Source organism: Macaca fascicularis, chromosome 7 (genome assembly GCF_037993035.2).
Source record: "Macaca fascicularis isolate 582-1 chromosome 7, T2T-MFA8v1.1".
Taxonomy (NCBI): Eukaryota; Metazoa; Chordata; class Mammalia; order Primates; family Cercopithecidae; genus Macaca; species Macaca fascicularis.
Genome location: NC_088381.1, coordinates 55,212,421 through 55,236,179, shown reverse-complemented (window position 1 = coordinate 55,236,179; position 23,759 = coordinate 55,212,421). Strand labels below are relative to the sequence as shown.

Below are 23,759 nucleotides of genomic sequence, written 5' to 3'. Positions count from 1 at the left end.
ATGGAGGGTGGGTGTAGGAAGGAGACATATGTGTTTTAATTGCATGTCATGGTTTCGTATCAAGACAGAACATATGGTATCCCTGGCTTTGGACCTACAGAAGGAAACACATTTTTCTACCTGCTGTATGTCAGAGGTTCTTGAACATCTGGAGGGACTACTGCAGCACAGATTGCTGAGCCCTACTCCAGAGTTTCTGATTCACCAGGTCCAGGGTGGGGACTGAGAATTTGCACTTATAAAAAGTTCTCAGGTTCTGCTGGTGCTGCTAGTCCAGAGACTACATTTTTGAGAACCACTCTTGTCTACTACCTGTAAATTGTAGAACTCTAGAAAAAAGCTTAGTTTAGTGTGGGAAAAGAAGCTCACATGTTACAGAGCAAATCGTGAAAGATTCAACCCTTGATCTCAGCCTAGTGTGGAATTCAGGTAACAAGCAATACACAGTGACATAGCACATTTCTTGGTTTTCATGATTGCAAGTCACAGCCAAGTATCAAGTGAGAAATTCAGTTTCATTTGCAAGGCTTAGAGAGGTCAGATGATTCTAGAAAAATAGACCTTGTGTATACTTTAAACCAGAAAGAGCTTTGAGTGCTGATTAAGTTGAAACCTTTGTGTTTTTATTTACTTTTGACTATTTTATTTTATTTATTTATTTTTTAGAGATGGAGTCTCACTCTGTCGCCCAGGCTGGAGTGCAGTGGCCTGAGTTTGGCTCACTGCAACTTCCACCTACCGGGTTCAAGTTATTCTCCTGCCTCAGCCTCTTGAGTAGCTGGGATTACAGGTACCCACCCCCACACCTGGCTAGCTTTTGTATTTTTTGTAGAGACGGGGGTTCACTATGTTGGCCAGGCTGGTCTTGAACTCCTGACCTAAGGTGATCCACCCACCTAGGCCTCCCAAAATCCTGGGATTAGAGGTGTGAGCCACCACACCCAGCCCAAAAGCTTTGTGTTTTTAAAGATATTAGACATGTTTCTTGTTTTTCAAAAAAATCTTAATAATGTAGAAGAATAAAAGAAATGTTTTTCCAAAAAAGAGAAATCATTGTGATTATTTCACCTTATTGGAATGTTGGATAATATAGTCCACTTCATTAATCATCAAACATGCTATGGATTTTCCATTTTTATAGGATCTATCTCAATTGAGGTAATACTGGTAATTCTTGTACTCCATCTGAAGATGAAAAATGTAGGCCAAAATCATAGACCATGCATAGAAGCTGGATAATGAAGAGAGCTCTGGAGGAACATGTGGACACACACACACACTGACACACATATATTTAGAGTATAAACACATATATTTTTTAAAGTTTATTTTGAACGTTTTAAAGCAAAAACCAGCCACCCCCCCCAGAGTAGGCAGGCCCCACCCCTCTCCCAAGTGGGCGGGGAAAGCAGTTGCATGGGCAGCTTTCCTTGTGATGCCACAGGTCTCTCTGGACACACTGCTCCCTGGCCACACCTCCTTTCTCTTTCATCTTTCTCATTGACCAATGGGCTTGGAGCATTAAGGCCAAGCCCCCATTCTGCATTCTAGTGGGGCCCTGGTTACGCCTCCTCTGGCTCAGTCACACAGCCGCCTGGTAGGTGACTGGAGGTGTTCGCTGATGTGGCCCCAACCCTGCCTCCCTCCCCACCCCATGATGTTAGAAGAGACTCAGCAGAGTCAATTGGCAGCAGCCAAGAAAAAGGTAAGACACAACAGGTCATGGTCCCCCAACCTAGCCAGAGATCCTCTCCGATGAGAAGACCACTGCTACAGTACACACCACTCCTGAGGCACCCCCTAACCCTGGCACCTCTGGGCTCCTCGCACCAAAGTCTCATCAGTCAGCCCTGCCCCCTCAGCAAGCAGCCCAGCCTCTGCCCTTGCCAGTCGCCACATGGTGACTTTTGGCAGGTGACTCCAGGGGCTCCCTGCTCCATACTCGCCCCTCACGTCCTGCTGCCCCAAGCCCAACCACCCTGGGTTCTTTGGGCTCAGCTGTCCGAGGACCTGGGTCCCCCGGCCCCAGCCGCCCACCATTGCAGTCATCCCTAGGTGACTTTGGGCTGGTGACTCCTGGGGTTTCCTGCTGCAGACTGTACTCTCCCCTCCTGCTGACCCAAGCCTGACCACCCTGGGCTCTTTGGACTGGCATCTAAAAGGACCTGGGCACCAGCCCTACATCCCACTCCCCCATCCTGGATCAGCAACATCAGCCATTGCACTGATGTGGTTCCCCCCACCCCCAGGGGGAGTGGAATGTAGTGATGTCACAGTACCCCTAGGAACTGTCATTACTGCTGCAAGACTGGCCTATGATCTTACAACCCAGTCCCCTAAGCATTCTCGCCCCATTTCTGGTTCCTCTGGCCACAGCACAAATTTCCAGCTGGGATGGGAATGGGGACTATGGGACTTAGGAGCAACACGTTTCAGGTTGCCTTACTCGCTTTGCACAGACATTGACTCTGTGAAAAGCCTACACTTCCTCTGTGAGATCAAACATTGACAGTATCTCTGGGTGGCAATGGGAGAATGGGTTTGGTTTGATTTGGTTTTCTCCCAGCCTTCTACTCTCCAGAGAGACTTTAACATATTTTTCTGTGTTCTCCATCTCATATTCTAATTCTCCACAGTTCTGGGACCAGACTGCCCTTCAGTCAGTGGTCTCTGAAATGAGATTTGCTTATCTTCTGTGGAATAGATCTTGGGAAACTGAACTTGACAGCTTGAATCTTCCTCATATCATCTCAACTTGGGGTACTTTGAGTGCCACAGGATAAATGTGGGAGATCTTTCTGAAGCATCAGTTTCCCTTGATTCTCTTGAGAGAGAAAAAACGTTAATGTACTTAGGGATGACAGTCACATACTTTTCTAAGAGTATACCAGACTTCTCTCTGAAATGAGACTTGGGTTGTCCTCTTTCTGATAAATTCCCAGATTTAACAAAAAAGCTGCCTTCTGCCATGAGGACACATGGATATAAAAGTTTGGGAGGTCCTGGTGCACTTCTTCACACTTACAGACGTGTGAGGATGTGTGACTCCAAACCACACAGTGTGCAGTTCCTGCCTACTTAATGTTTAGTTCTCTACCTCTGGCTCTGGTTTTGGTCTCTGGCAGCTGCTGATTCATGGCAAAACCCCAGAGCTTGGACTCAGAAGACTGAGTTTAAGTCCCATTATTGCCCACTCTCCCTTTTTTTTAGCCATAATATCCATCCCTCTCAATCAGTAAGTGATTGTGAAAACACCTTGTACAGTTGTTGGTGGCATTAAATCAGATGGTGTATAAGAGTATTTTGAAAAGCTGTAAAGGGTGTTGTGGCTGTAGGGGCTGGTAGTTCTCATGAGTATTACTGCTCTTCTTTCCCACAGCTAAAAGAATATCAGCAGAGGAACAGCCCTGCTGTTCCGGCAGGAGCGAAGACAAAAAAGAAGAAAACTGGCAGTAGCCCTGAGACAACCACTTCTGGTGGTTGCCACTCACCTGGGGATGTGAGTCTTGGCTGGCCAGGATCCAGGGGACAGGGGACCCAAGGGGGCAGTAGAGGGTAATTGTTAAGATTGCTGGGTACTGGTTAAGAATTCTGGGTTTGAATCCTGCCTCTCCATTGGCTAGGGATCTGATTTATGGCAAGTTACTTGAGCTCTTTGGGCCTCTCTTTTCACATCTGTAAAATAGGGGTAGTGTTTGATTTTCATTTCTGAAGTTTAAATGATATTCCATATTGTTGTTGTTTTTATGTTAATCCCTAGTACATATCCTGCTGTGAACACCCAGGATACCCAGGAAATGGTCATTGCTGTTTGATATTCCAGATCCCAAGTCTCAAGGGGGAGCTGGGCCAATGAGTACAGCCACTTGCTATCAAGCTGTGCCTTTAGGAGTCACAGAAGGGGGCTCAGGGTGTGGTGAGGAGAGCCCCAGGCACTAGGAGTAAGAGAAGATCTAACTTGCCACCAGCTTGCTGGGTGACCACAGAAAAATCACTTCTTACCCTGGGCCTCAGTTTTCTCCATTGTAAGATGACACTGGACAAGATCGGTGTCTTTCAAACTTGTTTTTCAGCTGGAGCCCCTTTAGTTCAAGTGAACCCTTACTCAGGAGTCTGGTTTTTTAATAGAAGTGGAGGTCTGGAGCTCTACCAGATTCATCGTCCACATCCTGGGCCTGAGGAGAGGGGTCCAGTGAGCATATTAAGAGCTGCGTTGGTCAGGTGACTCCACCCTGTGACTGCATCACTCAGGGAACATTTCCATCTATTTTTTCCTGCCCCTGGCAAGGCAGCAGGTGGCCATTTGGAAGAATGGCACAGGCCATGGTTTCAATCTCCTCTGCTCTTCCTCAGCATTTCGTTTTACTCAAGCCACATCTTCCTCCTACCCTGACTTTTTTGTTTCTCTCTAAGCCACTTCTGTCTTTCTCCCCGTGCCCTTGTTTTTCCCTTGTCCCTTCCTATAGGGGACATTCTGAAGGTGCTGGTGTCCAACCTTAACCATTCCAGTGGGTAGCGCTCCCCCATTGCACAAGTGGCAGGTGAGACGGTGCTGCGACCCCTCTCTGGCTTGCTCTCTCCAGCTGTGCAAGCTCCTTATGCCCCTGAGGCTTCTCTGGTTTGGGAGATACTTTGCCTCTGCCTTGTTTTATGTTGCTGCCATTAACCTTCATCCTGTTTATGTCTGCTTCTTCACCTGCTTGATTGATTGGGTTTTTTCCTTCCCCGCATCTTTTATCATCTTGGAAATGGTGAGACCTTACAGTTTAAAAGTAACTTGGGAATAACGTACAGAGCAGGCATGTGCGATTTGGGGATTTTTTTTTTTTTTTTTTTGAGACAGAGTCTCACTGTGTCACCCAGACTGGAGTGCAGTGGTGCAATCTCAGCTCACTACAACATCTGCCTCCCAGGTTCAAGTGATTCTCTTGCCTTAGCCTCCTTAGTAACCAGGATTACAGGCACCTGTCACCATGGCCGGCTAATCTTTGTATTTTTATTAGAGACGTGATTTAACCATGTCAGCCATGCTGGTCTTGAACTCCTGACTTCCAATGATCCACCCGCCTCAGCCTCCCAAAGTGCTGGGACTACATACGTGAGCCACTGTGCCTGGCCCCTTTGCTGTTTTTATACTTTCTCTATACCGTAACTGTTTCCCTGTGTTTCTTTTTTTAAAAAATTTCTCTTTTTTATTACTCCTGCGTCATCTGCTACCCTGAAGTACCTAGAGGTAAGAGGCCCTGAGCCAAGGTGCAGTGACCCTGCAGGCCAGCCCTCCAACCTCCTCTCACAGTGGGGACTGGGTGTCCCTCTGCCAGCTGAGACAGTCCACACACACCCCAGCCCTAATGATTGTTCTCTCTACCTCTTCCCACAATCCTCCTCCAACTCCTCCTCTCTGCATGCGCCTCAGAGCCGGAACCAAGAACTGGAAGTAGCCCCGGACTCAAGCTCCGCAACAATCAATCAACTCTATGAAAACATAGAATCACTGGTAAGAGTCCAGTGGGGTCCTGTGATTCCACGCTGCCAATCCTGGGCTTTACTTTCCCCTTGGGGCTCTGAAGAAAGGGGCTGGGTCCCCTGGTGCCAAGGGCAAATGGGGAGCTGGAGCACCCAGGCCTCACCTGGAGGGACCCCAGAGTAAGGAGCATGCAGCATGGCTCTTCTGTCACTGCCCCCTTTGCTGACTCTCTCTTCTCCAGACACCCCTGCTCTGGTCCTTGCCACACACGCCCTGGGGTTCTCACCTCTTAGGGAAGCGCTAGCCTGACGGTTTGTCAGGGACCCTGTATTTTTGCCATGACTCAGTACCTAATTTGCTCTTTGAGTCTGGACAAGCTACCTCTCCTCCTTGAGTTGGTGTTTCCGAAGGAGGTAGAGCATCAACGGTCTCGGTTAGCTCTGAGAGTCTGAGATTTAAAGGCTCCTAGAATGGAAACCTGAGGACCAAGGGCTCCTGTCTGTCCTTTTGCATTCTATATCTGCTGTGAAGAATTGTACCTGGCTTGTGCGTGCTCAGTAAATGTTTGTTGAATGAACGCACCTTTCTCAATCACAAGCTGGCAGAACGGTGGGCCTTTCTCCGACTCCGTCTCTAGAGGTTTATGTTACTGTCCTTTGGAGAGAATCCAGATTCAGACTTTGAGTTCTGTGGCTGTGGGCAAAACCCAACAAAGACCCAAATCCTCTGTCCTTGCAAGCTTGAGGAGAGTTGACCAGTTCATGTTGCCATTGGGTCTGATAACGTTGTCTTTAAAATTCATTCCTGGCATCTGCCTACCACTTCCTGGTCTGGGGAATAGAGTTGAGGGGGCCCCCCTCAGTCACCTGAATTTGACTGTCCCCACAGAAACAACAGAAGAAACAAGTGGAACATCAGCTGGAAGAAGTAACGTGATTTCTTTGTTTGCTCACAACATGACTGCTGGGTTTGAGGGGCACTCAGATGTAGAGGCACCAGTCTAGTCTCACCCACTGCCAGCCTGGGGAAGAAGGCTCATCCCTCAGATTCCACCACATCCCCACAGGGTCCCTGATAATCTGGTCCCATGGGTGTGCCTGTGCTGGGGCACTTGTGGCATTCTGGGGGCATGTCTCTTGCTGTGCCATCTCTGCCTCTCCCGGGTAAGAGCTCTGTCTTCCTCTTCCTACAGGAAAAGAAAGCAAACAATGACATACACAAAGCACAGACGGAGCAGTTAGAGGTGAGTGGAGGGTGGGGAGTTTTCTCCTGTCCTCCGGAGAATGTTTCTTTCCTTCTCTTTCAGCACTTGCTTGGCTTTTCTCCCAAACGTTCAATTCCAGACAATCAACATCCTCACGCTGGAAAAGGCAGACTTGAAGACCACCCTTTACCATACTAAACGTGCCGCCAGACACTTCGAAGGTGGGAATCTGGGCACCCCGTCATCCTTCAACCTGGCACTTAGACAGGTCTTTAAGGGGAGTCCTTTGGGCCCCATCTCAACCTCTGTCATTACAGAAGAGTCCAAGGATCTGGCCGGCCGCCTGCAATACTCTTTACAGCGTATTCAAGAATTGGAGCGGGCTCTCTCTGCTGTGTCTACACAGCAGCAGGAAGAGGACAGGGTGAGTCCAACCAACTGCCCCGTCCCCTGGCAGCCTGGCTTCCCAGATGGAGGAGAGAGTGTAAAGGTCCCTTCTGCAGGATGCAGTGTCCTGCCCAGAAGGCAGCATGCTCATTTCTAGCTCCTATTGTGTGTGGTTGTTAGAGACAGTCTGGGGCTGAGTCAGCTGCTGTGGGTGAGTTGAGGGGCACTGTGGGGAGTGAGCACTGCACACACAGCTTGAAGGCCAAGTGCCTGCCCTGCCCTTACCTGGCTGTGGCCTTGGCCAAATCCTAGGTGGGATATTGGGTACTTGTACTGTGAAGGTACAGAAGAGTACCTTTAGTACGTTACCATTTCTGTAGAGAGAGGAAAGGTGTGCATGTGTGTGTGTCTGTGTCTGTGTGTGTGTACATACTATGATAATATACATGAAACATGTCTGCAAGGGTTCGCAGAAAACTCAGGAGAGGGTAACAGGGTGGCTGGGAGACCCTTCCATGGTGTACCTTCTGAGTTTTGAACTATGCGAATGTATCATCCTTTCAAAAAGTGAACAAAAGATTAATTTCCCCTTCCTTTCTGTGCCCCCATGCCCAGCAAGGAAAATGGGCTTAGAGAATCGGATAGACCTGGGTGTTCAAATCCCAGCTCTGTCTCAGTGATCTTGGGCAAGCACTTAACCTTGAACACTCCGTGTTTTTCATCTACACAATAGAGGTTATCCTAGTAACTGTCTCATATGGTGGTTGTGAGGATGACATGGGATTGCTAGTATGGAACCTGGTGAAGCACTCCATAAAGGTTCAAACAGTGGTATTAATAACAGTAATAACAACAGCAATGTTATCTGATCTCTCTGGGCCTCTGTTAGCCAGCTGTAAGTTCGATCTCTTTCCCTGTCCCTTCCAAATTTACTGAATTCTTTTAAAAACCAGGTCACGGGCTGGGAAATGCCTTGATCTTTACTGACCGAGTTGTATATTGAGCCTAGCCCTAGCCCTCTTAAGGGGCACTGCCCGGGCTCCCCACATCAAAACTTATCACTCTTCACCATCCAGTCCTCGAGCCGCAGTGAAGCCGTCCTCCAGCGGCAGTTACATCAGACCAGAAAGGAGCGGGCGCTGCTGAACGCACACGTGACACAGGTGAGGCTTTGCAGAGGGAGGGATGTGGAGGGAAGATGATCCCAGCTGACCAGGAGCAGGTGAGGACCAGTGACAGCCCTTCCTCACTTCTGTGCCCATTCTTGCAGGTGACAGAGTCACTTAAACAAGTCCAGCTGGAGAGAGACGAATATGCCCAACATATAAAAGGAGAGAGGGCCCGGTGGCAGGAGAGGATGTGGAAAATGTCAATGGAGGTGAGACGTGACCCTTCAGCCCCACGTTAGATGGGTCACTGGGTCTTTCTGGGCATCTGTAAAATGGGACTAGTACAGCCAGAGGTGGTCATGGGTCTGGGCTTTGTGGAGGTGGGGGCAGAGAGGGAGATGGTAGCTTGTCCAGCCACCAGCCCCTCTCTCCAGGGCCCTTTCCCCCTGTGCTTTGGGCAGGCTCATGTATTGAAGGAGGATAAGAAGCGTGACATACATCGGATACAGGAGCTGGAGAGGAGCTTGTCCAAACTCAAACACCAGATGGGTAAGATGGGGCTGGTGTGACCTGAGAGCAGGACTGGCATCAGAAGGCTGTGGGGTGGCTTAGAATGTCCCAGGGAGGTGTGTGGATGGAAGGGCTTTGAGGCAGAAGGAAAGAGGTCTGTGCCAGCAGCTGGCAAGTCTTGTCATCTCCATGAGCCTCAGGGTCCCCGTCAGCTAAGAGAGAGGAGTGCCTGTTGTCAGCCACCCACAGTGCTCTCTATCTGACATGGCTTGGAAATTGGCTTCCATCGGGTGCGAGGAATCATTAGCAGGGAGGCCAAGTTTGGGAAGCCTGAGAGGAGCTGCATCAAAAGGAGGGCTTTTTCTTTGAGGGAGGGTGGTGGGTGGGGAATCCAGAGGCCCTTATTGTCTGTTTCATTTCTCAGCTGAGCCCCTGTCCCCGGCGGACCCAGCAGAGACATCTGAGGTGGAACAGCTACAAGATGAGGCCAAACACCTGAGGAAGGAGGTGGAAAGTCTGGAGGGAAAGCTCCAATTCCAGTTGAAAAACAATCAGGCCTTGAGTCTCCTGAGCAAGGAACAGAAGGAGAGGCTCCAGAAGCAGGAGGAGAGGCTCCGAGAGCAGCAGGAGAGGCTCCAAAAGCAGGAGGAGAAGATCCAAGACCAGGAGGAGAGGCTCCAAGAGCAGGAAGAGAGGAGGTTGCGGGAGGAGGAGAGACTATGTGAGCAAAAGGAGAGGCTTCGAGAGAAGCAGAAGAGGCTGGGGGAGCAGGGTGAGAGACTGCGAAAGCAGGAGGACAGGCTACGAAAGCAGAAGGAGAGGCTGCAAAAGGAGGAGGAGAGGCTGCAAAAGCAGGAGGAGAGATTACAAAAGCAGGAGGAGAGACTGTGGGAGAAGGAGGAGAGGCTACGAAAACAGGAGGAAAGGCTGCAAAAGCAGGAGGAGAGGCTCCTGCTCTCCCAGAACCACAAGTTCGACAAGCAGCTGGCTGAGCCACAATGTGACTTGGAGGATCTGGTGGGTTGCCCCACCTGGGCAGCCTGCCCTCATCCCTAGCCCTCCAGGCCTTTGTTTCCCCACCTGTAAAATGAGGCAGTGTAGCCCTCACATGACATGGTACTTCTAAAGGCATCTGTGAGCCAGAGCTCATCAGGCCCTTCTCTGATGGTTGTAGGGGAGAGGGGATGATTTTTCTAACCTACCTCCACCCTTTCCGGTGACATGGGAGGCAGACACCAAGTTCTGGGGTCTCCAGCTGCAGTGGCTGGCCACTGATTGCTTCTCTCTGTCCAGAACAACAAGAACAAGAGCGCACTGCAGTTGGAACAGCAAGTAAAGGAGCTGCAGGAGAAGCTGAGCGAGGTGAATGAGATGGTAACCTCTGCCCCATCCAAGAAGGGCTGGGAGGCAGGCACCAGCCTCTGGGGAGGGGAGGTGCCAGGCCAAAGGCAGCTCCAGCTGGGGTCAGGTGACCCTAGCACCCTCCAGGGCCTCTCCATGACTGTTTCTTTCTTCCTGCCCTCTGACTTTAAGAATGGGTAGCCCCGGATATTCCCAGGTCTGGACATCATCTTCCCAGCTGGAGGCATGGATTCCCCCAATCATAGGGGTGGAGACAGTGGTATAAGAGGGTCCTTATGCCAGGCACAGTGGCTCCTGCCTGTAATCCCAGCACTTTGGGAGGCTGAGGCAGGTGAATCACTTGAAGTCAGGAGTTTGAGATCAGCTTGGCCAACATGGCGAAATCTCATCTATTCTAAAATTATAACAACAACAAAAAATTAGCTCAGCATGGCGGTACATGCCTGTAATCCCAGCTACTCAGGAGGCTGAGGCACGAGAATCTCTTGAGCCTGGGAGGTGGAGGTTACAGTGAGCTGAGATTGCACCACTGCACTCCAGTATGGGCCACATGGTGACACTCTGTCTGAAAACAAAAAAGCCTCCTTAGATTCAAACTGGATTCTGGTCTCAGTTCCACTGGTCACCATTCAACTACTTTTCATCTCTAAGTCTCTGTTTCCTTAACTTCAAAAGGAAGTTAGCATTTTTCTTATGGAGGTGCCTGGGATTAAATGAGAGAACACATGGAAAGCATTAGGCATGGAGCACACTTAGCAGATGGTGATTGGCTCCCTCAGCTTTTCCACCAGTCTGTGGCCTACAGTTTAAATGGTGGGAAGAAGGACAGGAGATTTGAGGCTGGGGAAGGAGGCATGGGGTTCTAGGCAAGGGGGTTACGTCTCTTAGGCCTGGAGCAAGGGGCCAGGGTCCCGGGCAGGTGACAGAGCCCCACCGTGCCCTCACTACCCTATTAATGGGCCCAGAATCTGGAAGCCAACCACATGCCCTCATGCCCAGGGTCTTCCTGCAGATACAGCTGAAGAGCCAAGAGTCTCAGAATCTGCAGCAGCAGCAGTGAGACTAGTACCGGGGTCACCTGCAGCAGTACGTGGTCACCTATTAGCAGCTGACCTCTGAGAAGCAGGCGCCGCACAGGCAGTTACTGCTGCAGACCCAGCTGTGGATCAGCTGCAGCAGCAGGAAGCTCAGGGCAAAGCGGTGGCTGAGATGGCCTGCCAAAAGTTGCAGGAGACCCAGGAGAGAACCCCATGCCTCCTTCCCCAGTCGCTGAAGACAGGGCCCCGAGGGGGACGACCTGGCAACCTCTGTGCCCTCTCACTCTGTTTTCCATTCCCTTAGGAGCATGGAGAATCTGCCAGCCAGCGGAACCAACAGCTAGAGACCCAGCTGAGTCTCATGGCTCTCCCTGGACAAGGTACAGGAGACCACTCAGAGAAAGAGGAGAGGGCCCCAGGAGGAAGAGGGGACTGTTAGCAGCATAGGATTGAGGGGTTGGAAGAGACCTTTAGAACAGCTGGTTGTTATGCCAACCGGGTGTCTGCACTAAGTTTGGCATCAATATGATGACCTCCCGGGAGCAGGGGGCCGCCAGGTTGCCTAAGGATGAGTGAACTGGCCCAGATCAGAAAGGGAGCAGGTCAGAACTCCCGCACCAACCGCTAGTGTGACTGTGCCTGGGCAATATAGAAGATCTTGGATCTTATAGGAAAACTAAAGAACAGCAGCTCATTCCCCTCTGGGGAGGGGCTGGCTCAGGGTTACACAGTGAGGGTGGGGACAGAGGTGGGCCCACAGTACTTCCCTTGTTGAGTTTTCTGAGGACCCCTCTGGCCACCTCCCCACAGGAGATGGAGGAGGACATCAGGACACTGAGGAGGAGGGGGTGCCTCGGTCTATGCCAAGTGTCCCAGAGGACCTGGAGAGCCAGGAGGCCACGGTGAGTCTGACTTTCCCTGTCCCCACTTTGCCACCTTCCTCTGTGGTCCCTCCCAGACCCCCTTATGCTCTTGCTTTCCCCGCCTTCTGATTTCTCTGGACATTCACCCCTTCCGGGAGCCAGTGGTCAGACACCATTTCACCTGTGACCAATAGGTGCACTCTCTGAGGCCCCAAGGGAAGGGGCTGTGCTCCACCTCCCTGCCCCATTTGTTCTGTGTATGCCCCTACAAGAATACTCACCTCTTGCCTTCAAGTGGCATTTTTCAACTCCGCTGGAGCCAGTTTCCAGGAGGAGCAGGCACGGCTATGTGGGCAGCGCAAGGTGTGAAGGCTGTGCTGCCTGCCCCTGGCTCACCTGGTGGCCTCGGCCTGGAAGGAGCCAGAGGCTGAGGCCCCGGTCCCAGGGACTGGGGGTGAGTTTGTGTGTGGGGAGAGGCACCGGGCCCTGTAGGAGGCCATGGAGAAGGTGAAGGTGAGTGAGTCCTGGTGTGAGCCAAGAGAAGTGGGGGTGGGGCAGGACAGGTCACTCCTGTGATGTGACCGTATTATTTTGGCTCCAGAGTGGCTTTATGGACCTCCCGAGGGAGAAGGTGGTCGGGAAGCAGCAGGTGGAGAATCTAGAGCTTGGATTCATCCAGCTCTCCGGAGCGAAAGACGGCATGAGTAAGCAGGAGGCCAGGGCACGGGCACGGGGAGCTGCAGGGCCTTCAGAGGGGCCCCAGTGTCTGAGCCGTGTCCTCTCACAGGAGAGCACATCACAGTATATGAGAGCCAGGGGGCAGGGCCAAACACGCGGCACCAGGAGGAGGAAGCCAGCAGGCTGGCCCAGAACGAGGAGGAGATGAAGGTAGAGGGTATGCAACATCTCTGCGGGGTTGGGGTGAGGGTGGGTGCTGGCGCCGGCTCAGGCGTGGTAACTGAGCACCCCTCCCTTCAGGTGAAGCTGCTGGAGCTGCAAGATATGGTGTTGCCGGTTGTGGGCGACCACGAGGGGCATGACAAATTCCTCCCTGCTGCCCAGAACCCTGTTAATGAGCCCGCTCCAGGGGCCCCGGCCCCCCAGGAACTTGGGGCTGCGGAGGAGCAGGGTGGTGAGTAGAGCCCTCAGGCGGGGTGGGCAGGCCGGAGCAGGGGAGGCTCGCAGTGTACTCAGAGCCCCGCCTCCCTCTCTCTGAAGATTTTCACCACAGCATGAAGCCTGCAGTGGGACAGGCCAGGGAGGGTTCTCCCCGTGACAACCCCACTGCACAGAAGATCTTGCAGCTGCTTCCTGTAACGCAGGACACCCAGGAGCACCCAGGCTTGGCCACCAAACCCTGCGTGCCATTCTTTTACCGGGCAGCCGAGAACAGAGAGATAAACATCATCATCATCTGAGAGCTGGTCAAGAAATTTAAAATCAACAACAAAAAGTTATGGGGTTAATCCCCTACACAATTCATCTACTTCATTGGAATGTTAGAACCCCTCATGTTTATTTATGTTTCTAATTTACAGTTTAAATTTCTTTCTGAAAAGTTAAGGGAGAGGGATCTTTCCCTGATGTTCACTCTGGCATCCTTTAGCATTTTTGTTTTTAATTGATAATTGTAGATCATCAGCTCACATATCGAGTTTGCCCTTACATGGTGGGAGTTCAAACACACAAAGACCCACTATTTGCACAAAACTATTCTTACTGGTTTGGAATAGGCTGCCCTGCTTTTTAAATGTTATTGCAGCATGTATATTCATTAAAGAATTCAGATAAAATCTGCTTATGTTCTGTTATTATGTTTGATCGAATCCTAATCACAGTGAGCTCTTCATTAGCTCAATATGTGGTTTGCCCTCAAGTGCGCACTGTTTCTTACTTTGTAATATGCCACTGTGAGTACTGACATTTAGAGTTGTTTAAAGGCTGAGAACTGGAAACAGTCTTTCCCCTATTTTCTGTGTATTGGGGATGGGAGTGATAACATTTTGGGGAGCTTTTTAAATCTCACAGAAGAGGAAAGTGGCCTGCTCTGGCAGGTGTGTGCAGGATAGAGTGTGATTCATTTGTTCTGGTGCCAGGAATGAGCGCGGTTCTATGGTAGTTCCCTTAGGATTTGTATGTGCTCTGGGCTCATGAAGATATCGCAGCATGAGCTGCAGCAGTTGGACTCTTTCTCAATGACCTAAAAAGGGATTCTTTCTGAGGAATGAAAGGCTCCCATCATTGACTGTGGATGCGGAAAACCTTTTCTAGCTTAGAGCATTTATATCTACAATACATTTTAAAGTCAGAGTTCATGTTACCTGTTTTAATGACCATGTTCACATTACCTGTTTTAATCACCATGTTCATGTTACCTGTTTTAATCACCTGTCTCCACGGCCAGCAATCCCCAAAGTTCAGGACCCATGATGCCCTCCCAGGAAACTGACTGCAATGCAGATTCTTGGGCTCCACTTCAGAAATTCAGTAGGGCTTGGTGGGGCAACATTAGAAGGTTAGAGTTCATCAGAAATATAGAATTTTAAAGTGTGAGTTCAACTGAATAAATTTGAATTTCTGTAGGAAGTAAAGAATCAAAATACCTATTTAAAGATTGCAATATATGGTCATTATTTTTAAAGTATCTGATTAAACCTGATAAGTTTTCCAGAAATGAAAAAAATCAGTTCTAAAACCAAAGCTGATATTTAGAAAATGTGAAAATGTAACTCAGCCCTATCCATAATATAGTTTCTCTAAAACTTTATCTTACAGTCACTTTAAAATAATATAGTTATTGAAAAATGTAACTGCTGCGTTAATGTTTTGAAATAAGTTAAAACATTTTAAAATATGAATACTGTAGTTTAAAACAAAGAACCTGGGGGGAGGAAAAGTAGAGAAAGAGATGCCAATTTCAGTCTGAACCTTTATTTGCCAAGTTTTCTTAGAATGACTTCTATCAATTTATGAATTCCTGACTGTATAATGGAAATACTGCAAGACTGTTGTCTAAAGTGCCATTATTGACTGCTACTGTGATGCTACTGTAATGTAATAAATTAGGAAATTGTTGCAAAGTGCTGTTTTTGCCTTAAAATGTTGTGTGTCTTGAAAACTATAGTATTAAAGATATTGAGACTGTGCAAATCCTGGGCACACTTGGCATGAGATCATCGTTTTTTATTTTTACAAATTTGTAACTATGCAAGTGTGTTTATTAAAAGAACACAAACTAAAAAGAAGTTATGGGAATTTAAAACAGTTGTGGGATGAAAAAGTTATGGGATAAAAAATGCTGTGTAAAAGTTGTGGCAAAAGAAGGGAAAAAAAGTAGGAAAATGTTTTATGAAAAGTTTTTTAAAAAGTTATGAAGAGGAAGTTATGGGATTTTATTTTTTTTAAGTTATGGGATAAAAATAAAAGCAGGCCCCTATCAGCATAAGCCTGGAGAAGTGAGGCTGGAGTCTCCGCCCCCACCATGTACCAACCACCCCTTCCCAGTCACCCCTTTACCATTAGGGGAGCAAGACAAGACCCCATCTAATGGAGGGAGACAAACAGACCCTTTGCCACCTTGACCAGGGCTGAGTCCTTAAATTTCTGGATGGTGATGTTTGTTATTGAAGAGCCAGAGGCTGGTGGAGTTGGTTTGTTTGGAGGAGGCCTGATGGCCTCCCTACTCTCACCAAAGCAACTTTTCCCTCAGGGAGCTCCCGTCCTCTTATTCAGAGAGGCAGCTGAGGCGGGACAGTGGGGCTAAGTGTAGAGCAGGCGAGGGCACGGGCTGCTGGGGTGACCCCCCTTCCCCAGTGTACATATAGTATCTGTGTAACATTTTGTATATTCCAGGTGGTAGGGCCACCCCCTGTATTGTAACTAGTGGAGGCTGGAGCTGGCATATGAGGAGGAGGTTCTAAATGTTATTTACAGCTGGGAAACTTATTTATCTATAGTATAGGACAGAGGAAGGAGGTGAGGATGGGGTTCTGGTTGCCTTGGTGATGCGACTCCTGTGTATTTTGCTTTTCATTTTGGAATAAATGGATTTAGTCATACTACTCAGCCTGGTGGGTTCCTGTTTCCCTCACTGGGTCCTGGAGTTTGTGCCACTGAACGAGGAGCCCAGAGTGTCTGAGCATGTCCAGCTGGGCTGTTGGGGACCTTCCAGGCCTGTTACCTGTATGCTGCCTGGTGACAGCTGGTGGATTTCATGTGGACTGCTATAGCACAGTACAGCCCTGACAGCCAACAGGCTCAGAAGCCTGATCTACCGGTGGCCGGGAAGGCAGGGGTATATATATATATATATATATATATATATATATATATATATATATATATATATATATGTATATATGAGTATTTATAGCTATTTATAGAACAGGGCAGGGGCATGCCACAGAGGGGGCACAAGTTTTCAGGAACGGTCACACCTGGATGTGTCAGCTCAGCACTACAACAGACTAAGTCACAGATGAAGGGGGCTGGCTTTGGGGCTGGGGAGCCACTGTCAAGTCACAGGACACCTGCCCCGCAGGCTTGGAAAGGGAGGCCTCCGAGAAGAGGAGGATCTGTTTAGAAGTCAAAGTGTGGCTGGGGCTCTCAGGATGGGATGGACTTGCCTGACCCAATCAGCTGGCAGTCAGAGAGAAGCAGAGAGACAACAGGAGAGAGAAAAGCAAGCAGAGAGCTGGTGAGGCAAGCGCAGAGCACTAGTGCGCCACAGCAGCTGTGAGAGGGCTGGGGAGGGGAGGGCACAGGTGCGGGTGTGGCAAAGGTTCCTAGAAAAGAGGGGCCAGAAGGGAAAGGGGAGGAAGATGGAGGGAGGAGCCAGAGCTTCACAGGTAGTGCCTGGGGCTGTGGCAGCCCTCCCCAGCCCACATACGCTGGCCTCACCCATGGCACACAGGCAGTGCACCCACAGTTCAGACCAATGCTCAGCCCCCTTGGGCTTCTCTCTTCTCTGGTCACCCTGTCTTCCAACCCACTGGCCAGGGCCACCTCTTGCTTGGGGACCCCCACCCAACTGCCACCTGGCCTGATAAGGAACACTGCTTGAACCAAAATGGTGAAGCTATAAGGGATGGATGGCTGGAGTATGTGCCAGAGGCCCCTTTGAGTGGTCAGAAAGACCAGGGTCCTCTGAAGGGAGCCTGGGGAAGGCAGGGAGGGCAGGTAGCTGGATGCCACTGGCCATAGACTTGTAAGTCTTAAGAGGGGAGCCTCAGCTGGTTGCTGGGTGGGAATGCTACAGGTTTCGTAGGTGAGGCTGGGCCCTTCCTGCTGGGAAAAGCAGAAGAGGGAGAGTCCATGGCAGGAGAGGCAGGTGTGTTCACTAGGCGGAGGTCAGCTGGGCCAGCAGGCACTGTGATCCCCTTGGCTGAATAGCACAGGAGACCCCTAGAAGCAACAGGCCAAGTTGTGTGAGCCTGCTGGCCTGTGGTAATGCTTCAGCGGGGGCCAGGGACCCTGCCTTCGGTCACATGCTAGCAGCTATGATGGTACCTGGAAGGATGGGAAGGGGGCTGTGTGTCCCCGCCTGGCCTGTGAGGTGTGTTGTGGGATGACCATGTGTATGGGACTTTAAGGTTTTATCCTAGATCACCACTGGATTGCCAACAGATAGAGGAGGTGGGACCCTGACTATCACCGCTGCTCTGCAGTGGATTCGGCTCTCGGCACTCCCAGGCTGGGAGCTGGATGCCCTGCCCTGGCAGCATGACTCAGACTGCATGACAGGTATGGTGTGCCCAGGATGACGTTCCTAGACCTCTGGCCTCCTCAGAGTCCAGCCCCACACAATGCCCTCCAAGCTCCCAGCCCCTACACCATAAACCATGGGCTCTATGCCCTCTCTGATGGCTCCAGAGAGCACCCATGTCTGCCAGCTTGGGCATGGAGCCTGTTCCAAGAGCCCCCAGGCTCAGCCATGGAGGCCATGGGCGTGGTGCTGAGTCCCATGGCTCACAGGGAAGGGAGGTGAGAGAGCCACAGCACGAGGACAGAAAGAGGAAAGAGCAAATCTGCAGCTCCAGAAAGGAGGGGCAGGGAGCCTGGATCTGAGGTCCCAGGTGTGCCCCCGTGTGGAGCTGGTGCAGTGGGGCGGGAACACCATTCATGCAGCAGGCGGCGAGGCATGTACCTACCATGGCTGATGCTCCTCAGGAGCCACTGATAGTGATTCTGAAAGACAGCATCAAATCAACATGGCAGCTCACATGCATGGGTGGGGCAGGCCTGGGGTTGGGGGACACACACACGCACATGCCGGGGTGTGCACACACATGCTATGAGGCCCCACTGCCGGCACGCACACACTAACACACATGCCCACAACACGCATACGCCTCCTTCCCTGCCACCTCCCAGTGCCCAGCACCCTCACTGGCTGGCACATGCAGCACAGATCTGGGGTGTGCAGCCACTCGGCACACTGAAGCACACACATGGGCAGAGTCACAACACAGAAGCTCACCCACACACACAGGCATTTGCACCAGCTCCCTGCACACTCATGCTGGCATACTCAGAGGACCATCCATGCTGCTCATGGAGACAGCGCTTGCTCGCTAATGTTCAGCTGCCATTTCTCCACCTAAGAGCCTTCCATGGCTCCCTACTGCCTACAGCATTGAGCCCCAACAAGTCATACTCTTCGGACTTTGAAGTTCTCCACCCTATGCCCCACCCTCCCCACAGAGCTCTTTCTCATTCTGTCTCTGTTCCCTGCTTTGGCCAGTGGGTGTCCTCAGTGAGTCCCACACTAAACCTCTGCCCACACTGCAGCTCTTTACCCAGACACCCTCCAATTCCTCATCACATAAGCCTATCTCAGTCATGCCCCGGACTGCATTGAAGCCAGGCTGCCTTGAAGAAGCTCTCTCCCAGACTGCCCTTTTCCCCAAGGCAGGATCATGACTTGCCAAATGTTTTGCTTGCGTTAGTAAGACTAGAGTTGGAGCAGGCATCAAACCTTACATCCCATATGTCACACCTCACCACAGACCTGGGTGCCAAATACCCTGAAGAGTCTGAACTCACGTTGGTAGTTAGCAAAGTGCTCCTACAGCCGCATCTGCAGTTAACACAGTATCCCTATGACCACTGTCTCCCTTGATCCCCACAGACACCCTGGGAGAAAGGCAGAAAGAAATCATTTGATAGAAAGGATGCTGAGGCTCTGGAAGGGAAAGGGACTTGCCTGAAGTCCCAGGGTGAAGCAGCATCTCTGGACTCCCAGTCCAGTGCTCTTGCCCAATACCATGCTGCTTGCCTCTACCCATCTCCGTTGGTCATTACCACATCCTAGGGCAAGCCCCAATCCCTGCCTCATTTTGGTTTATGGGCGCTGGACCCACAGCCCCACTCTCCAGCCATTTGGAAACAAAAACAGATGCTATTGTTTTCCTTAGAGAACGTGGCCAGTAAACAGGGCACACTGGGAATCAGAGTGAATGTCCTTGAAAGAGAGCCATGGGTCAACAAGTTCAAGCCAGAGGATGTAGAATGCTTTTCCTTAGAAATCTTTGGGAATGAAGTGGGCTTCAGACACTCCCATCCCTTCCCCGGCAGCCACCCCTATCACATTGGTTTAGACTGGGTAGGGTGGGGGGGGGGTGGTGGATAAAAAATCAGATTGCTCATGGCCCCCAGGCTCCTTCCCCAACTGCTTCTGTCCTAGCCCAGGCTTGGTGCCATTCTCACACTCTCACACTCATGTGATGTGTCACACACATCACAAACCTTGATGGTCACGCAATCACAGCCTGGTCTCTGCTCCTGTGGTCCAGTGGCTGGACACCCCCTGGGATGGCTCAAAGGAGTCAGGACTTGGAAGTGGGGACATCAGGGTAGCTGAAGGAAATCCACACACCCAGCGTATCTCAGGGTTCAGGCTCTCTGACCTGAGGTAGGCTCCCCAGGGGCTGGGAGAGGAGTTGGAGGGAATGGAGGATGGAGGACAGCGAGAAGGAGGAGGAATGCAATGGGTGGGGCGGCCGCCAAGAGTGAAAATAGAGGGAAGCGCCATGTAAGTGCTGGAAAGAAGGGGGCAGGTGGGATGAGCTCCATAGCCCCCTCCCCAAAAATGACCACCTCCGGGACTCAGCGCTCCCTGGGGGTAGGCTCTGCCAGCCCTCAGCCACACGTGGCTCTGGCATCCATGGTCCCAGTGCCTTGGAAGGAGAGGGCCGGTTCTGGCATCGAGGTCCGATGCTCTGGAATCCAGTCCCATGTCAGGGGAACATCTGACCCCTTCCCTGCCCAGTTCAGTGTTGTGGGACAGGGCTGCTGTCAAGACAATCCCCAGTCCTGCCCTCCTCCCTGAGTGGGCCGGATAGCCCATGTAGCCTCTTCCCCACTTGCCTTTGTGGCACTGCCAGCCTGGTACCCTGGTGCCCATTCAGTCTAGTCCTTCATATTGCTGGGGCATGGGGAAGCTCTGAGTAACATGGGACTATAGAGTGCACGAGGGTTGCTGATGGCTGGCTCCCGTGCCCTCCCCATTCCTGTGCATTCTTGACAAAAGCTCCCAGCAACCGAGGGTATGCAGCAGCTGTAGACACCAGCCTGATGAATATCTCATTGTGGGGAGGGGGCCATAGCAGGAGTGGGGCTCCAGGGAAATACAGAACCTGGCCTGGGAGGTGTTGATGTGAGAGGCCCAAGAAACCTCTGCTTTGCATTTGCTGAATACCATCTGTGCCTCTCAGGAGGGAGAGTGCCAGGCTCAGGAGGTCCCTGCCCAAGCAAGGGAGCTTGGAAAGGGGGCTAGGGGTGGGCTGTGCCATTTTTGAGGGCTGGGAGGGGGACCAGCCAGACAGACCCCTCTGGAGGTACTTGGGGCAGTACCGCGTGCCATGGCTCCTGAGTGACAGAGTCAGCTCTGCGCCCCACAAGACCGCTCCCTACCCAGAACTCACTGTGATCATGTGCTGGATCCAGATGCCCATGCAGCCTCCTGGCAGGGGCATCAGTTGCACCACCTGCCCAGGAAGGCCCACGGAAGGGTCTGCGCCACTCTGCCCTGCTATGGAACAACTCCCGTTCTGCCTTCGGGAAGAGGTGTTCGTTTAAGCGATGACTGGGCTGGCCCCCATGACACAGTTATCACAGAGTCTGCTGCTACCCATGGCTGAGAGCTCTAGTTCTTCCTGGTGGTCTCTGAAGCCACCAGGACGGATGAACCGTGGCTTCACCCTCTTGGCCGACTCAGCTGCCTTTCATCAGCTCATCTGCCCCTAGGATCCACTCTGCCTCTGGCTGGCACCTGACCCGAGCCCCAGGCTCACGCCTCTGCCCACAGGCCCAGCAGCTGCTTCACCTCCAACTCCATCCCTCTTGACCAAGCACTGCCCCTCTGGACCAAGCTACTGGGGTGCCACTAGTGCCCCCACATGGTGCCCCCTCTCGGTATCCTTGGGTCCGGCTGTAGCTTCCTTCTGGAAGACACACTCCAAAACCCCAGCCCTGCTGTAGGGCCCTGTATCCCTGACTTTCTGCATCCTTCTCCCTCCTTCTGGGAACATGAACTTGCCCTGCCAGCCTGGTGGCTCCTGGAGGAGCCTGGGCCTGGACCATGGCAGGACCGGGAGCGTCTGCTGCTAGTGATGCTGGAGCCTGCACCCATGTCCACGTGATGTCCATGGCACAGTGGCCATTTGAGGCTGGGGGTGTCTGAGTGGTGGCTGCAGAGTGGGGACCTTACCTCTGCCTGAATGAAGTTCACCAGGGCCTCCCCTGTGCTGTCCTGCTAGGCATGGAACAGCTGGCTTAGCTGGGGGCCCAGGACCACACTGTAGAGCAGGAGCTGGGGGTCAGTGCCTGCGCTGGAGCTGGCTCTGAGGCTCTGGCTGCTGAGTGGCTGGACGGACCCTTCCAGATGCAAAAGGGGCCATCACCCTTTGAGATCCAGGCCCAGGCCTGTGTCTGCAGAGAGGCAGCGTGACCCTGGCGCACCACCCTCAGCTCTGCCCCAGCTCCTGGCACACCCCGGAATGCCCACAATCAGCACACCCACCTGGGCAGACAGTCAGTGTCCAGCTGCCCTCTAGCGAGAGGAGCACTTGCTTCTGGGCCATCACTCGGAAGAAGCGTCCAGAGGAAGTGTGCTTGTCGTCAGAGAAGCTGAAGTGGATGCCTCCATCCAGGGCTCCTGAGGACAGTCATTGGGTCCGGCTGGCCTGAGCTGGCTCCTCATCTCAGGGCACCCCTGCAAGCAGCAGGAACCCAGGGCCCAGCCCTCAGCACCCACCACTGTGTGAGAACAGCACGAGCCTGCCGTCCAGCTGGGCCTGGGTGAAGCTGTGCACCTTGGTGCCCGGCGCTGCCCACAGCACTACCCGCCCTTTGCTGGGCTGCTCAATGGTGTAAACCAGATGCTCAGGGGCCCAGAGTAACTGTCCATGCTCCTTAGGGCCTCCGCAGGGATGGGCGCAGTGGCCCCCTCCCACATCTGGGAACACAGGCCTGTGAAGCTTCTGTTTTGCCCTGCTCACCCACCCCTTCCTCCCCGGCTCTGGGCTGCCACCAGGGTTCCAACTCTGCTGCGGCTCAGGCCCTCAGGTGGCATCGAGGCTGGCACTGCTCTGGCTCCCCTGCACAAAGGGCCCTCCCCACATTCACCTTCCCTGTCACCCCAGGGAAGGCCCCAGGGAAGGTCACCCTCCAGGCCCAGCCTCCTTGCTCTCCATCTGCCCTAGTCCTGTGTGTCCCTCAAGGCCAGCTTGTGTCCCCTACCCAAGAAGGCCCCTGTTCTTACCCTCACCAAGTTCTCACCCCCAGAAATCCCCAACGCTGACCCACAGTGCTCCTTAATCTGTCTCACTGGTGGGGCAGGGGTCTCCTTTCAGAGCCTCCGTGTGTGCCTGGCCAGGGCTGGGGCACAGGTGGGAGTGGTGATTTTAGAAACGGGCCCTCTCTCTGGCTGAGGGAGGGGTAGGTGGCACGGAGAGTGGGGGGCTGATGGTTGGTATGTTCTGCAGCACAGAATCAGCGCTGCGATGGGCCCAGGTGCTTCCAGAGCAGTTACGGGCCCTCCTCATGTTGGGTGAAGGGGACCCTTTTTCAGGTCTCCCACTTGCAAGCAGAGCAGGCGCCTGTTCCTGAGGTCCTGGTACCAGTCTTGGTGGGTCAATTACTTGCAGGCAGAGTTGCAGTGGGAGTCACATGCCCGGGAAACAGAGCCTTCTGGCATTCCTGGGCTCCCTGCCCCGGCCCCAGGAAGCCCTCAGGCTGAGCCTTGGCAGGAAGGGCCATAATGTGGGGAGCAGGGCCCCATTGCAGGGCTCCCGGAGCAAAAACGATGGCACCACCTGGTGGCCGCGCTGCCACACAGCCGTCCTGGCCTGTGGTTCCAGAGCACTGTGTTCCACTCTCCTGTGACCTCCGCACCATGAGGCCACCCCCTATGGGCACATCCTAGACCACCAAAGCCCTCCTCAGCGCCCCATGTCAAAGACAGCCCAAGTCAACTCTCCTGTGGAACCTTCAGTGACTCTCGCTGACCGCAGAGGATGCACCCCAGAAGCCGGCATTCAAAGCCCTGCCATGTGAGCTTAGTGAAGCCATGCCCTTTCTGTTCTACCAGAACTACTTTCACAAGCATGGAGAAGTTCCACCCCATGTCTGGGCCCTGGGTTCCTGCCAAATGGGGGCCCTGCTCTGCTGTGGCACAAGGGGCAGGAGTTTGGGGAGCCAAGCCGTGGCCTTCACTTGCTGGGATGAAGGTGGGAAGCTTATTGGCTCCTGCCCTGACACCTGCCCTTACGGGCTTGTAAGTGATTCTGTCGGGAGTTCTGGTCCTGAGCCACAGGAGAA

General features: G+C 52.3%; 2 protein-coding genes and 1 pseudogene across 2 annotated transcripts in view; 1 reads left to right on the top strand and 2 right to left on the bottom strand.

Moving 5' to 3' along the window:
• The first annotated feature begins 1,546 nt into the window (after window positions 1–1,546).
• On the top strand, window positions 1,547–15,999 carry LOC102126566 (golgin subfamily A member 6C). Its single transcript, XM_045397396.2, has 18 exons — window positions 1,547–1,705; window positions 3,380–3,499; window positions 5,417–5,497; window positions 6,356–6,394; window positions 6,660–6,710; window positions 6,811–6,892; window positions 6,989–7,095; window positions 8,135–8,221; window positions 8,329–8,436; window positions 8,629–8,716; window positions 9,102–9,694; window positions 9,971–10,039; window positions 11,381–11,456; window positions 11,887–11,978; window positions 12,541–12,643; window positions 12,727–12,827; window positions 12,918–13,071; window positions 13,158–15,999. The coding sequence occupies exons 1-18, from the start codon at window positions 1,622–1,624 to the stop codon at window positions 13,355–13,357; spliced, it is 2,235 nt and encodes a 744-aa protein (XP_045253331.2). The 5' UTR covers window positions 1,547–1,621; the 3' UTR covers window positions 13,358–15,999.
• Window positions 7,219–8,107, bottom strand: LOC135971568 (uncharacterized; annotated as a pseudogene).
• Window positions 16,000–16,544: 545 nt separating the features above from the next.
• Window positions 16,545–23,759, bottom strand: part of LOC102126168 (chondroitin sulfate proteoglycan 4-like) — a 47,365-nt gene continuing 40,150 nt past the window's right edge. The window contains 6 exon segments of the mRNA XM_065547589.1: window positions 16,545–16,577; window positions 18,328–18,375; window positions 21,649–21,815; window positions 21,961–22,095; window positions 22,195–22,327; window positions 22,330–22,395. Coding sequence (XP_065403661.1) covers window positions 16,545–16,577; window positions 18,328–18,375; window positions 21,649–21,815; window positions 21,961–22,095; window positions 22,195–22,327; window positions 22,330–22,395 — 582 coding nt within the window.

Bases quoted from the DNA above. Each gene is read 5' to 3' on its own strand.
- LOC102126566 (XM_045397396.2), top strand. From the start codon at position 1,622: ATGTGGCCCCAACCCTGCCTCCCTCCCCACCCCATGATGTTAGAAGAG. The intron at 8,717-9,101 runs GTAAGATGGGGC...TTCATTTCTCAG, and splicing joins CAAACTCAAACACCAGATGG to CTGAGCCCCTGTCCCCGGCG. The intron at 9,695-9,970 runs GTGGGTTGCCCC...CTCTCTGTCCAG, and splicing joins AATGTGACTTGGAGGATCTG to AACAACAAGAACAAGAGCGC.